This window comes from Nanorana parkeri, unplaced genomic scaffold (genome assembly GCF_000935625.1).
Source record: "Nanorana parkeri isolate BGI_ZX_2015 unplaced genomic scaffold, ASM93562v1 scaffold953, whole genome shotgun sequence".
In the NCBI taxonomy this organism is placed as follows: Eukaryota; Metazoa; Chordata; class Amphibia; order Anura; family Dicroglossidae; genus Nanorana; species Nanorana parkeri.
Genome location: NW_017307221.1, coordinates 32,613 through 49,297, shown reverse-complemented (window position 1 = coordinate 49,297; position 16,685 = coordinate 32,613). Strand labels below are relative to the sequence as shown.

General features: G+C 39.3%; 1 protein-coding gene across 1 annotated transcript in view; it reads right to left on the bottom strand.

The window, feature by feature from the left end:
• Window positions 1-16,685, bottom strand: part of ITGBL1 (integrin subunit beta like 1) — a 109,347-nt gene that overhangs the window by 89,811 nt on the left and 2,851 nt on the right. The window contains exons 2-3 of the mRNA XM_018566497.1: window positions 12,151-12,273; window positions 2,552-2,692 (exon numbers count right to left, since the gene is read on the bottom strand). Coding sequence (XP_018421999.1) covers window positions 2,552-2,692; window positions 12,151-12,273 — 264 coding nt within the window. The remainder of the gene's footprint in view (window positions 1-2,551; window positions 2,693-12,150; window positions 12,274-16,685) is intronic.

Below are 16,685 nucleotides of genomic sequence, written 5' to 3'. Positions count from 1 at the left end.
TGAAAAATGTTTTAAAAGGTGTTTTTTTTTTTTTTTTTTTTTGCTATACAGTAATGTCGTTTTGGACAGCAGCCAGAGGAAAGACTTTTGCAGCTTAACTGTTTGTTTTGCAGATTGTTTCTTGTTGTATAATGCTGTCTAAGCCATACTGAATAAAATGATTTATGTACAGTATAGGAAAACAAAAGTCTTTAGGAATATGAAGTCATATTACAAAACCCAATCACACTGGTTGGTTTTAAACTGTGAGGACCTGCACCATAGATGAGGCAAATAAACAGACACTAAAAAAAATCCAATTGCAAAAAATAGAAATTTTCAGGTGTCCAAGCACACAACAGTTTTGTTATATAAAGCCAATATATTTATTAATTTAGCTATGTGCATTCGGATTCAGATGAACTTGCTGATTCACAAAATTCCTTCGATTCGGCAGTTCATCCGAATCCGAAATAACTAATTATTATATGACCATATACGAAAATATATTTGTGCATATATTAATTTGTTTTGTACGGGCATCGCCATCTTGCTGCATCCAGGATGATGGCACCCCTACATGCATATGACGTCACCCGATGCTGGTGTCGGGTGATGTCATGCGCCCCGCCTCCAAGATGGTGGCGCATTTGCGCAGAACGTGCCGATGGCCAATATGGCTGCCGCACAGTTTTTTATTAGATGTGCATTTTCAGATTTGGAGGTTTGTTGCCTCCGAATCCGAAACACCATTATTATTTGTTTCATCAATATACAATATACAGTATATATACAAAGAAGCAATCATAGGTATATAATAAACAGATGATCATAGTACATTCCTGTTAATAGTGATACATGTCTCAGTACATGGCTTTTTAATATGTATATGTGTTTTTAACATATGCATGAATAAATATATTAGTTTTATATAACAAAAACGGTTGTGTGCATACACATTGAACACCTAAAAAAACTCCCTTGTTTTGCAATTGGATTTTTTGATCCATCCTTCTATGGTTGGTTTTAAATTCAAAGGGAAATTTTCCCCTTTCTTCTTTATTTTGTGAAAACTGGCATCAAAGTCATAGCGTAGATTTGTGGAAAATGAAACAAAGAAACTGTGTGAAAAAGTTGTTGCAATATGATTGGGCAGCACAGTGGTGTAGTGGTTAGCACTTCTGCCTTGTAGCATGGGGGTTCCCTGGTTCAAATCCCAACCAGGTCATTATATGCAAGGTGTTTGTATGTTCTCCCTGTGCTTGCATGGGTTTCCTCCCACATTCCAAAAACATCCTGGAAGGTTAATTGGCCCCTGTCTAAATCTTCTCTGTATGCATGAGATAGGGAATGTGCACTGTGTACATTTTTAGCGCTATATAAATACCTGTAATAAATAAATAATGATTGGTGACTGGAAAAAAAGCTTTACGTAACTGATTTCCCTTTGTGACCTATACAGGAATTTCAGTCAGCACTCTTTAGATCTTGGACTTTGCCCCAGGGTTAATAGAATTTCAAGTTTTACCATTTATCAGTGGTGATCTCATGAAGCTCCCTAAAAATAACAAGATTATCCTTCTGTTTCTTTAGGGCTGGATGTGCTGAATAAACAAGAATGCATAAAATACACTCACTTTCTTTATAGCATACAGGCAACTTGATTGGAAGAGTGTATAACAACCATTTTATTATGCATTTATGTGATAACTACAGGAAATATTCTAGACAACACATATTAAATCAAATAACGTGTGCAACAATATATACTCTGTGTGTGTTTTAATTGCCATGGGATTTATAATTTTGTTAAGTAAACCCTGCAATTTACAATGCCTGGTCAGACTGCACAGTCATGTAGGTCAGTGACATCCCTTTTCCTCTGCTCCATTTGAGAAAGACGGCTTTGCCACTGAGCTGCCCTCAGCGATCCAAAAAGAGAGCAAACAGAAAAAGCTCAATGAGGAGGTCATCACTTTGCTCTTTCCTCCAGTTAGCCAACTCCCAATATAAGCACTATGCAATGCAGTAGAGCCAAAATAGCTCACATTGTTGCTTCTTCCTTTCAGCAGGAATTTTGATGTGCATGGGATTAGAGGAAACTCATGAGGGTTTAGGTACTTATAGTAGCAATATTTAAAACCAATTAACTAAAAAATATTAAAACCATTCATGGATGGTATTAAATAATGCAACATTTTATTAAATAGAGGTTTTTTTTTAAATATTTGCCATCTTCAAAGTGAGTATGTCCAGACTGATGTTACCTAGCACAGAGGATGCTCCCAATGACTTGCTGAAGTTACCATTCTCTACCTCCCATGTACTGTACTAGTTTTGAGGCATCATGTACAATGTGATCTGCATGCCCCAAAACTAGCCTTCCAAAAACAGTCTTCAGCATTGGATGTCAGACTCAATTGTGATGGGTAACATTCGATCTAACAGGTTCCCTTTAAGGCCTGTTGTAGGGTTTATTTATAGCCTTAGTAAATGAAAAAAGCCAGACACAATTATTGCGTAAGACTAATTGAAAGACATACAGATGTGAAGTTCATTAATAATGACACACCTCTGTTGCTGCAGATTTTGCCATCTGGAGATGTACATCTTTTCTTAATCTCCCATGGGCTGATGTCACACTGGAATTCACATTTATCGCCATGCCAACCAGCCTCGCAGTAACAGTTTCCACAGTAACACTTCCCGTGGCCTGCACCCAAAACAAATTTTATACAGTGAGAAAAAGTGTATTTTTAAATGACAGATGCAGTCTTAAAACATAATACAGCATAATATTTTCATTATAGATGATGATTTGTGCTGGTACACTCTGCTCAATGTAAGCTGATTATTATTGCATTTGACAAAGAACTGCTCGCATCCTCTGTGATGTTAAGGCATAATACATTCCAGAAAACAGCGAAAGTAAGAAAAAGCAAAGAGTACCTAGGCATGGAGGTGTGCAGAAGTAGAGGAGCTCGTACTAAATTTGGGGAACCAAAAGCCTTAGAGAACAGACATGCAACACGGTTTGAATCCAAAGCATCACTTCTACAATGAATGCATCATCTTTACCCTTTAGTAGTTTTTCTCTTGGGAAAGTGTGTTTCTACTTAATGTGCCATGATCTCTCAGCCAGCAGTGTAGCTGCAGTTATATAAAGTCTGTGATCCTGACTTATAATTCTGAATCTTTTAAATAAGTTGCCTGAAGCTGACAGGCTGCCAAAGCAGCAAAGCAAGAGGCATCATTGTTCAAAATAACTGTGCAGCTGAAGAGACCAGCTTTTAATACCCTCCACCTCTCTCTTCTACAAGTTAGTCATCTTCTCTTGGGCTACATTGCTCTAGAAATGACAACAATGATTATACTTAAAATAGCAAAATTATTTTATTTATCAGATCTAACACCGTGTTTAGTCACACCAGTGGCTGTCTGCCATTACAGTAGCTCTAGAAGAAAAGAAAAAGTAATTATTAAAAAAGTAATTGTGAGAAGCGACAGTTGACATTGTACAGCCAACTAAAGTGTAATACAGTGTTGGCAAGTAGATGAGGAACACTTGTGCAAATCTAGCCTGAAGGCGGGACTTTGCAAAGTTGCAACTATTATTAAAGTAAATGACCCAACATCTACACAGCCTTTTTATTTTTTACTGTAACCTGCTGGAGTCAGCACACTAAGGTCAATTATTGACTTAACTAGTTGTTGTTAAAAGTAAATACGCCTAGTTGTTGTTAAAAATAAATAAGCCTACTCAACACTAAGTGATTAAGGGCTAGTTCCCACCATCTTCAGTGCGTTCTAGTCCCATTCTGGCCGGAACGCACTGGATCACATTGTGGCCGGCTCACTTTGTTGTGGAGCAGGAGGGAGCATGACGGTCCATCAAACTCAATGATGACATAGCCACATTCTCTGGCCGCAATGCAATTGCCTGCACAGGAACGCAAGGCACATCAACGGTGTGAACTAGCCCTAAAGGAGAAGTATTGGCAGAGTAAAATATACTCTTCCCAATACTTAGAGCCGGGATGTAACACTGCAGCTGTCACACACCGGCTCTGTAAATTGAGAACACAAACTGCTGATTGCTCAGCTCACAGTCTTCTCCTGCTCCCCACAGGGATCCCCCCTCCTCTCTCTCTCTGTGTTCACTCATTGGAGGGACAGACAGGGGAGGAGGTGGGTACAGCTGGCTCTGGCTCTAGAGAGGGAGAGCCAGCTGTCAATCAGGCAGCGGGTTGGGGATCTTTCCTAGCTGCAGTGTGGCTCTGCTCTGTCAGCAAGTAGCAGGCACTGCCTGCTATATGCTAACTTTGGGTCACTGGAGTACATTAGTAAACCAAATCCTCACACATATGGCAAATATTGCTCCCTGCCCTGCTAATGGCAGCTTCTTTACCACCATGACGTTTTTTGTATATATGCTAAATGGTGCATTCTAACAATACAGCACCTATGGCTTCTACTATTTTTGTTTGCTGATATTTGGAGATTCAGTGGTTAGTTTTTAATGTGCCACAGTAATGCACTGTGTTTTTTAGCTGCAAAAATAGCCAAACAAAGGTATTCAGCTATTTCTTAAAAAATAAAATGACTGGCTTGAACCAAGCTGGCTCCACACAAAGTTGCAGGTCTTAGGTACAGAATTTGCAATTCTGTAAAAATAAGTACAGATGAGTGAATTGATTTGCATAAGTAAGAGCTTGCTGAATATTCATTCTGTTTGCTATGAAAAAAGGTTTGCTGCACCAGTAAACCCCATTTGCACAAAGCGAATTAGTAAAGTGGTCCAACTTTACCAATTCACCTCTGGCTCGTTGTATGCAGAGTGCCTTGCACAAAGGTCAAATGGCAGGATTCAGTAATGTCCCTAGATCAAAGTCTGACTATCACTGCCCCAAAATGCAATGTATGGTAAGTATGGAGTCCTCAGTAAACACAAAACATTCAGCTACCCATTTTGGCAGGATTCAGTAATGATCACAATTTTTGGGTGGCTGAATACTATGGGGTGAATTAAGGCACTTTGAACACTGGGACTAAACTAAACTGGTGGAATTATTTTATAAAAATTCAACCCAATTACTTTGAGCCCAGGGTGTCAAGAGCCTGACCCATGCATTGACTACAGCTCCATAATTGCAGACTGATGCATAAATCCATCATTTGGCACTACCCTCTGCAACATTAAAACAAAATTACAGTAAAAGATAACAATATACAAATGAATAGCCTATTACAAAATAAAATAAAAGGTTTTGTTGCAATATTCACTTTCAATCCAGTGCTCTTCCCTACATTACATCTTTTCTGCCATAAAATGCCCTTAGTATGATGGCCAACATCATTGATCCCACTTTCTGTGAGCCCAGAATGTCCTGGACCCAGCCCAGCACGTGACTGGATAGCAGCACAGTGATGAGCTCATCTTTCTGTCACTCTGCTTTTTTCTTCCTGCCAGCATGCTTCTTGTCAGCATACAAATTAAATGGGCTACCTGTGCTGCTATTTCCTCTCACATTCCAGCTCTGCTGTACTCCAAGAGGCTATTAACAGCTCATATTCAGGTACAAGTAAGGTGTACTTCTTCCCATTAAAAAATACAAGATGCAACAGATGACGGAGCTCCATTCGTTTTTGTCTATGATACCTGCCTAGAATTCACCTTCTGTCGGAGAAAGCAGAGCAAAGGGGACCTGTGACATCATAGCCAGATCAAAGACAGAAAGATATGTGTACAGCTTTTTTTTTGTTTTTGTAAAAGGTCAGGTGAGAGAAGTCTCAAGTTGGGTTTTAACTATAGATGTCCTGATAGCGATACTAGTATCAGTATCGGGGCCGATACAGGGCTATTTCACGAGCACTTGTACTCCTGAAAATGGCCCGATTCCTAAGGCTGATACCGGCCCTTTAAATTTTTAAACCACAGCGGCTGGCTGAGTTCCCATGCTTGTGGGAACCTCAGGCAACCTGCTGGGGACCTGGCAGTAGCTGTCCTTGGCAGTGCCTGTTGGGTTCTTTATCTTCTCCTCCTTCTTCCCGGCAAAGGCACAGCCTTTCAATAGAACATCGGCATCCACCAGTTCAACACTCCACCCACATACCAGGCTGGCACTCGCCCGACCAGCAAAGCCACTGCCCGCAGAGCCCTGGAGAAATCCACATGCCACCCTGGTGAGATTGGCATGCAGCCTGGCGAGTTCTGTATTTAGCTCTGGTGATGTGTATTCAGCTCTGGTGACATGTGTATTCAGCTCTGGTTACATATGTATTCAGCTCTAGTGAGACCTGTATTTAGCTCTGCTGATATGTGTATTCAGCTCTGGTGACATGTGTATTCAACTCTGGTGAAATCTGTATTCAGCTCTAGTGACATGTGTATTCAGCTCTGGTGACATGTATATTCAGCTCTGGTAACTTTCGTATTTGGCTCTGGTGACGTGTATTCAGCTTTGGTGACATGTGTATTCAGCTTTGGTGACATGTGTATTCAGCTGCGGTGAGGTCTCACCAGAGCTGAATACACATGTCATCAGAGCTAAATACATAAGTCACCTGAGCTGAATACACAAGTCACTGGAGCTGAATACACATGTCACCAGAACTGAATACACATGTATTTAGCTCTGGTGAGATCTGTATTTAGCCCTGGTGACATCTGTATTCAGCCCTGGTTAAATCTGTATTTAGCCCTGTTGAGAAACTGCCCTAAAATCATCAGTCTGTATTGTTTTAGAAAACAATGTCACATGTCCCTTTCGGAAAATTATTGGTAATTGGTATCAGCAAGTACCTGAGGGAAAGTACTTGTACTTGGTCTTGAAAAAGTGGTATCTTGACATCCCAAGTTTAACACACTTGCATGTTTAAAAGTAAAAACATGCATGTGTGCTCCCTATAGCAGTAAAACTCCTCATGCTTCTAAAGTAAAATAAAATAAAATAAAAACAAACAGTTTGACTGACTTCTATGGGCAGCATCACTTTTTTTCAGTTTATTTTAAATATAGGCTTTAAGTTTTTTTTTCTAGTTAGCCATTTTAAATGTATTATTTGATAAGATTTTGTTTTATTTAATACACATACCTACTTGTTTTTGATGCAATGATGAAATACCTGTATGTAGTGTATTATTTGCCCAGCATTTGACACAGTTGTTGTTGCCATTAGTGGGGCCAATGGTTAGATATAAATTAGATTTACAATGCATTAGTTTTATCACGAGTGACAGCACCCTGGCACATTCCTTGTACTAACTACTTGTTTTTTTCCACATCTTCATTAACTAAATCTCCTTCTTCTTTTTTCCACACCTGTTTTGCACCCTAGGTGGTGTTACTTCTGAATCATGGAACAGCAGTTCCAGTTGAATTAATTCTATATGCTAATTCCATGGATGGTTTATGGATGAATGGCTATCTTTTGATTAAATATTATAGAAATTGTTTGTGCTCTTGATTATTAATGTGTTCCCTTTTGGTGGGGGTTGGTGGCATGCTATTTTTTTTTTTTCAATTTTCAGATGTTGATAGCAAAAAACAAGATACAGCTGTATTTAATAAAACATGCAAAGCATTATAGTGGCTCTAACCTGGGACTAACACTTTGTAAGTGCCATTTCTTCAGCTCATACTGGGTTTTTCTGCTACTACATACAGACCATCACTCCTGTTTACTTTACTTAGTGCCGCATACCTCTCTGCTATATGCAGTACCTCATTCTTCTCTACTATAGACAGACCCCCATACCAGTCTACTAAACATAGACTTTCATATGCACAGCACATCATAATTATCTATTTCACTCAGCACCTCATACCTCTCTACTACACGGAGCACCTCATACCACTTTACTGCTCACTAACCCTTATCCCCGCTTGCCGCTTCAAATCCTGGTCAGGGATGGAGTTTTTATGTTCTCCCAGTTCTTGAGTGGGTTTCCTCCGGGTACTCCGGTTTCCTACCACACCTCAAAGACATGCTAGTAGGTTATTGGTTCCTGTCTAAATTAGCCTTGTATGTGTGAATGTGAGATAGGGACCTTAGATTGTGAGTTCCTTGAGAGCATGTACTGATGTGAATGCGCAACCATGTAAAATGCTGTGTAAATTGTCAACGTTATACACTGAGTGGCTAGATTATTATGACCACCCCATCAGTACTTTGTTGGGCCACGAGATGACTCCATGAGATGACTTCGTTGGGCCACCTCGTGCCCCGTGACTCCACGAGATGTTGAAAGGTGATGCGAGGAATCTGACACTGCACTGTTGCCCTTCTGTTGTCTTGTACCAGTCTTGCCACTCTCCGTTCTGCCCTAACATTGACTAGTCGCTGACGGCCACAATTCGCACATTCAGACCCAGATTTTTGGCTGACAGTCCAGTCTTCAAAACTATTTAGCAACAGCTGCTCTTGAACATTTAACAAATTCTGCTGTTTGGCTGATACTCGCTCCATGGCTCCGAGCGGCAACAATCATCCCACGTTCAAAGGCTGTTAAATCGCGTTGTTTACCCATATCTTCAGAAAAAAATCACTTCTACTGTCTGGGTAAACAACCTGCTTCCCTATTTATAATGGTCTGGCCCTCCATATAGCTAATTATAGCTAATTATAGCTAATTTGCCTACAAACGTCAGGTGGTCATAATAATCTGGCCACTCAGTGTATATAAATACCTGTAATAAATAATAATAAATACTACATACAGTGCTTCATACTCCTCTACTACATGCAGATCCTTACATATTTCTAGTACACAAAGATTCTCAAACCTCTCTGACCTTCATACCTCTCTTCAATTGGCAGCAGCTCATACCTCTATAGGTAGTGACTCATATCTCTTTACTACAAGCAGTGTTTCATACCTTTCTACTACACATAGACCCTCATTCCTCCCTGCTACAAACAGCACCTTATCCCTCCCTATAACATGGAAACTGTTATACCTCTCTATCATATACTGACCCTCATACTTCTGTACCACAGACAGACCCTCATACTTCTTCACTACAGGCAGACCCTCATGCTTCTCTACCACATGCAGTGTCTCATAATACCCCACTACATGCAGCACCTAATAACTCACTACTACATGTAGCATCTCATACATCACTTCTATACGCTGCGTCACATACCTCTCTACTATAGGCATTATCTCATACATCTCGACTACACGGCTCCCATACCTCTCCAGTACACAAATACTATTTTTACTTTCTACTACATCCATACCCTCATGCTTCTGTACTCTACACATAGTTCTTCATATGTACAGTGCCTCGTCCCTTTAATTTTCACTCAGTGATTTACGCTTACCTACTATAGGCAGCACTTCATATTTCTCTATTAAGGGAAGCACCTCAGACCTCTCTACAACAAGTAGTAGCTCATACCTCTCTACTACCTGCAGTGCCTTAAACCTCTCGAAGTACATTCAATGCCTCATTCTTTTTTACTACACAAAGGGGGGAATTTATCAAAACTGGAGCAGACAGAATCTGGAACAGTTGCCGATAACAACCAATCAGCTTCTCTCTTCAGTTTGCTCAGTTAAGATTTGAAAATGAAAGAGAGAAGCTGATTGGTTGCCATGCATGGCTGCTCCAGTTTTTGTCTGTCCCAGTTTTTGACATCCCCCTCAAAGTGTTTCATACTTCTCATACCTCTCATATCTCTACTACATTCACAACCTCATACCACTCTATTACAGAAAATGCCTTATATCTCTCCCTCAGCATGCACAGAAACATCCCGCTGAGTTACCGTATGTGATGTCTCTTTGATATGGGTGATTGTGTATGCAGTGAGGATGTTCAGGCTATACCTTTGCCTACCCTTAAGACCTTACGGTACTGTAGGTAAGGATTCTCCATGTGCTTTTCTCTACCTGTATTTTATATAAAGCTGAACAAAACAGAGTGAGAATATTCTGCTTGGATGGTGACTGGATATGTGTGATAAGGAGAATCCATAGCAAGCACAATAGGAGTCATGCAGTCTAAACAATGCACATACATAATGTTACAATTATTGCCTATGAATAACGTAATACAATTTAATGGACTATAATTCCCTATTCGACTACCTATTGGAGTATGATAAACCACAAGGATTTTCTTTAGCAGTGCTGAAATAGATTTTAGAACTATGCATTTTTTTAATGGATACAGTAGTTAAACGTAGAAATGTCTAGAGTGGGTAAACCACAAAACATATTAGTTAGCTAGTTAAGTAAGCTCCAACAAAAAAGATTATTTATACAGAAATGTTATAATTAACAACATAAGTGTAGACTGTTTAATAAGAAATAACACTAACATTTTGAATTATCCTGTTGAAGTATGGGCTCACATTTGCAAGTGATTGTCTCAGATTGCCTTATAGGCAGTGATATGTAGGACAAAAACATTCTGCATAGCATCAGAACAATAAGAAGTACTTAAAATTTTCCAACCACAGAATCTCTAAGATACGTACTGATAGTTCCCTGAGGTGATTATTCTTTTGACATACAAAGTAATATTGTTGTATAACCGTGTCATAATTGTCCATGCTGTGCAGCAATTTTCTGTATGTCTGTTACACAGTACATGAATTTCAGCTTTATCTAAAACAACAATTCCTTGTGATGAATAAAGTTTCTCCCAACAAGAACTTTTCTGGTATTTTGTTATATTTTATGCCTCAGGTTCTCAACCAGTGGAATATATACTCTAGGGTGGTTCAGGGTGTACTTCTGCCTGGGAAAGTAAATTCATCATACAAGTATAATGTTTTACTGAATTTACCAAATCATATATAAACTGATCTGATAGAGCATTTTCAATTTCAATAGCACAAGAGGTAGGACTGGAAAGGGATACTACTAATAAGTGGGGGTAGAAAGGGGTACTACTAATAAATGTATACTTGTCAAAGGGTACTTGATATTACATAACCCACAACCAATGGGTAAACAAACAGGTATGTGTTTTAAGGCTGAACTGCATGTAGAACTAAAAAACACAAGTGTGAATACGAAATCCTTAAGCCCAAAGGGGTAAAAATCATTATGTGTATACCTATAACTGTGTACCACTTTTAATTCAGCATAGTATTATAAACCAGTAAAACACAAAACATCAGTGAATTATGCAATTTATTAAAATACAGTTATAGAAAACAACCTTTTATTTTCTGGAAATGTAATTGTAAATGTAATGTAATTGTAAATCCATATTTTAGTTTTGGACAGAGGGGTGTGTGGTTAGATTGCTTTCATGTTTTTATTGCTTTCTAAGTCCCCAACAGAGATTCACCCTTTCTATTTGTCCTGGTGACCATGTTTGTGACTACCAACGTTTGTATCACTTGCCCCTCCCTTTTAGATTGTAAACTCTCAAGAGCAAGGCCCTCCTAATTCTCTTGTCTTGAATTGTATAGCAACTGAACTGTCTCCCTTTCTTTTGAAACATTGAAACATGCTGTGCAAACTGTTGGTGCTATATAAATCCTGGATAATGATGATAATGGGGATGACAATAATGATGACAATAACAATGATAATAACAATAATAATAATTCTCTCTGACACAGAAAATTATAGCAAATCAAAAATGTTTAAGAGAGAAGTTTGAACAAACTTTTTTGGCTATATTTTTCTTTTGCATCACAGCAGCACATTTAATAATCATTCAACGGAAAAACCTGTACTGGTGACAACTGTATAAGCAAGGTATTTCCTCACTTTGAAGGTATTGCCACCATTCCCTTTAGTTTGTTTTTTTTACAACATATCTCCCTAGCTCTTAAAGGATTTTTATCGCCATAGAAAATGTACTCTGTAGAATGCACATGTTCTTGTCTGCATCACATAGCTGGAGATTAGACACATACATTTTGTTTTGTTCCAAAAGGATATTTATACAAATTTTGTTAAATTTGGACATTTGGATGCATCTGAGTTTCTAAATTAAAACACGTCCGAATGCGAACAAATCCATGTGACTGTTCTCTGGCCAATAAGGGTTTTTTTTTGGCTGTTGGGAGTGGCATTACAGGCACGGCCATGTAACTTCTTGTTGTGGATTACGTGCCTACTGGAGATCACTCAGTCTTCTGGTAGCTGGGGATATTGTGGAAAGAACCTTGTGAATGGTTACAGTGTTGGAATACCTACCTCCGCATATCTCTCCAGTTTCATCATCAATACATTCTCTGTCATCACACTCACAAAATTTCCCATAGATAAGTCCGTTATTTTCAGAGTTCTCACATTTACATCTTCCACACTGACAGGTACCTGCAAAATGTGCATAGATTATATGGAGATAAAGAATTTAGAATGTCATACATTGTTACTGATATACAGTATGATCTGACTTGCATGTCTTTAATAAGTGTTAATTATGAGGATAAAAGTACTAGAGCTGCTACTGCTGACTTAATGTGGCAAGCACTGGGTAAATCACTGATATGGTAGAACTATGCAATACAGCCAAAAGCAAGCATTTTAAAGGAGAACTATGGGGTCAGTGTTTTTCCCCATAGTTCTCCTTAGGGTAACGGGAGGACACAAACTAGCGTCCTCCCGTTACCCTAAGCTCAGTATACCGCGAGCTACAGCTCGCGGTATACTGAGACGCCGCAGCCGGAGCGGATCACGACTTAGATGACGGGATCCGCCCAGCTGCGTGAGTGACAGCTGGCTCTGCCTATCTAGAGGCAGAGCCAACTGTACCCGCCCCCTCCCCCGTACGTTCCACCAGTCAGCGCTGGCAGATCGGAGCGGGGAGAGGGGAATCCAGCCCCTCCCCCTGTCACGGCAGAGAGCCGTGACAGGATCGAGAGGCGAGCGAACCCGGTATGTGTTCGCTCACCTCCCGATCTACTGAGCCGACCTGTGACAGTCTCATTTTCACAGGTCGGCTAGAACTATGAGGTGAGTGAAAAGCATTCACCTCATAGTTCTCCTTTAAGCCTTTTTGCTGCCTGAGCAGAACTTTAAGGCTGGGTTCACACCTGGGCGTATGGAATATGCACGTTTACCAGGATTTGGGTAAAAGAAAAGACAAATGCGCGTTTTCGAGGGCTATCCGGCTGTATCCTAATGGATACACGCGGCAAATATGCCCCAAAGAAGCTCCAGTACTTCTTCGGGCATAGGGTGTTTTACAGCGCATTCCTACGCGCTGTAAAACGCCCAGGTGGGAACCATGCCCATAGGCAATTATTGTTTTTTCACATGTTAACGCGCTGTAAAATGCCCAGGTGTGAACCTGACCTAAAATGAGGGATGTGTCATGAGCAAAGTGTGCCAGGAGCAGCTGCTTTGCTTCTAACATCTGGCCCATCTGACATTTAACCAGGAGGGATGGGGGCTTGATCACCTAGAGGTTTTTTGCAGACAGACTGTGCAGGACCTACAAGTATGCAATTGGAAAGGAGCAGCTTTTTTTTAACATCTGAACAATGCTTTGCAATCTGTTGGGAATGATGGAAAGTACAGGGAACTTTCAGTAAAATGTTCAGAAATGTGAACTAACCAGTTCATTGCAGTGAGGAGTGCTCAGAATTGTATGTCGGTGAAACTAAACAGCAGCTACACCAACGTATGGCACAGCATAGAAGAGCAAAACCCTCTGGTCAGGATTCGGCAGTATACCTTCATCTAAAGGAAGAAGGTCACTCCTTTGAAGACAGTCAAGTACGCATCCTAGACAGGGAGGAGGACTGGTTTAAAAGAGGTGTGAAATAGGCCATTTATGTAAAAATGGAGAATCCAAGCTTGAATAGAGGATAGAGAATCCAAGCTTGTCTGCCACAAACAATTCTGTTTTAACACCTCTCTCTGTGATAACACCTTCTATACTCCAATTATGCAAACACAATCAACATCTGGTTGTGACTAACAGCTTATGTCGATTGGAGCGACATTCACCATATTTATTCCCAGATAATTTTTTGCACAAGTAATTCTGAATTGAGAAAGCTTGTTGGATGACCAGTGAAATGTCTTCAAGAAAAATACAGAAAGTTCAGTTGCCTTAACCTTTAAAGCACCTCTAAACCCAAAAACAAAAATGTAATAAATTGCAGATTACCTGTCCTTAAATGTGGTGGCTGCATTAGTTTTCTTATTTAAGTTTTTTTTTTCTATATTTGTACCTAGTGGTCCGGCCAGTAAGTCTATTATTTTTCAACTTCCTTTTACCAGGCCAAACTGTCAAGCAAAAAGTGGCAGATAAATGTTTTGTCTCAATACTCTAACACTGACAGGGGTTAGTTTTTATTTATGTAAAAACATTATCCCAAAAAGAAAAAATAACGGTTTTTGTAACTGTTTAAAATAGTGTTAGCTGGAGTTTGAATTTAATTTGTTAGTTAAGTCTATCTAAATCTGCATCTAACACCACCCTCTCCAAAGGGTGACAATGCTGCTGTCCAATAGTGGCTCCGTTGTTCTTCCATTGAGTGGAGTCATCCTAAGACAGGAAGTTTGTTACTGGCAGAATCACCGGGTGAAAGTAAGTAAAATGGCTTAAAAAATAAAGTTAATGTGGTCACCACATCTAAAGGACAGATAAGCTGCAATATATTATACTTTTGTTTTTGTGTTTAGAAACGCTTTACATTTTTCACTTACATATTTCTTCTTTTCATTTCTGAAATCTTTATTTTGAACATTTTCACATTTTTCATACAAACATGTTTACAAATAGGGACTAAAGAAAGAGTAACATATCACAAATAAAGTCCTCAGCCACTGGAACATGTATGAGCATATTTGTAGCACAGTAAGAATTCTACATCCATGATAATTACATGCACAATGTCTGCATTTGTCCAGGTTAACCAGTTGACATCCGCGGTGTTAAACCCCCTTCCCATCCAGGCCATTTTTCAGTATTCATTCAAAAAGTAAGCTTGATGTGAGCTGAGGTGGAAAGGGGGAAATGAGGTGGAAGGGAAGGGAGAGAAAAAACAAGCACTTGTCTAGTGTCTATGGCCAGTCATTTTTTATACCAATTGGATAATAAAACTGTAACTGACAACGATGGTGTCTAAACTTTATGCCCATTTCAATACATGTTTATACTGCTCTGAGTTAACCACTTGAGTCCTCAAGCCTTTTTCTCTTTCACCAATATCTTTTTTGCACATTATATATTTTAGGTTTTATAGTCTACTTTAAAGTATTTAAAAAAATTTTAGGAACAGATAGGTCTTTAATTTGGTACTAAATTAAAATACATAAATTTTAATTATCTTGGTCTTTATTGAGAATAGCTAGTAAAAAACTAGAACAAACAGGAATTTTCCTGTAATGTTTCCTAAATGCAAAGTACACTATTTTGCCAAAAGTATTGGGACACCCCTCCAAATCATTGGATTCAGGAATGTTTCAGCTCCTGCGCTTAGTGCTGGATCCTGTCTGTCACATACAGCTGACATTTCTAGTTTCTACTCGCACCAGGACCTGCCAGAGCTGCTGATTCCCATGCCATTTTTAAACCGTGCTGGGACAAATAGCCGTTATTCCAGTGCTGTTTTAAACTGTGGCTGGCACTTAAGGGGGTTAATAAAGGCTATTCAAACTGCCTAAAGTTTGTAAAAGTTGTCTTGTTTGTCTTCTAGTTTAGGTGTCCATTCCTCTGCTTCCAACATATGATTCACATTGGTCAGCCATTCCACTGTGGTAGGTGCCATGTGTGAGTTCCACACTATGTGGATTAGGCTTTTCAGTGCATTCAACAAGTGTAGCATGATAGATCACTTGTATGAACCAATAGGGGTTGCATGAAACAGAACCATAAGTGGATTATCAGGGATTTGTTAAGGTGTTCTACAGTCTACTTCTGATTGGTTGTCTTTAGTTATATACTTCTTGGATAATAGCTACCTCACCTTGTCTGCCACTTTCCTGATTCTCAGACTACACTTGTCTAAGTTTGCTATAGCCTCTGGACTGCACTTGCCTAAGACAGTGCTGCAAGATTTGTACTTCCTGTTGTCTTTTTTGACTGTCACTTTATATTAATGTGAAAATCCTGTAAGCTACAGCTAGGGAGTGATCCTGCAGTGAAATGCATAAACACCCTGAGGAGTTCTGACCAGGCACTTCTGAAGTCTTCACCTAGGTGACAGCCTTCCACCACCTGCTGGTGAACAGATACGGTAAACCTTATCCTTAATAGGACTTTTTTTAAATGTAACATTTTGGCATAAAACTTCACAAATATTACAAGTGTGGGGCATTATAAACATAGTTATCTAGGAATGCAGAATATATTACATATAAAACACATAGTAAAGTTAACCAGTTGACATCCGCGGTGTTAAACCCCCTTCCCATCCAGGCCATTTTTCAGTATTCAGCGCTGCGGTACTTTGACTGACATTTATTCCGTCATGCAGCGCTGTACTGAAATTAATTTTATACCCTTTTTTGGGGACAGATAGAGCTTTCTTTTGGTGGTATTTATTCACCACTGGGGGTTTTATTTTTTTACTATATTAAGGAAAAATTACCGAAATTTAAAAAAAAAAAAACAGTTTCCCCTATATTAAATGATAAAACATTTATTATTACCCAATTTTTTGGTAAAATATAAAAGATGGGGTCACGTCGGGTAAAAAGACACTAAACATGTCAAGCCTTAAAATTGCGTGCGCGCGCGAAACCTCAAAAAACGATAATACCCAAAATTGGCC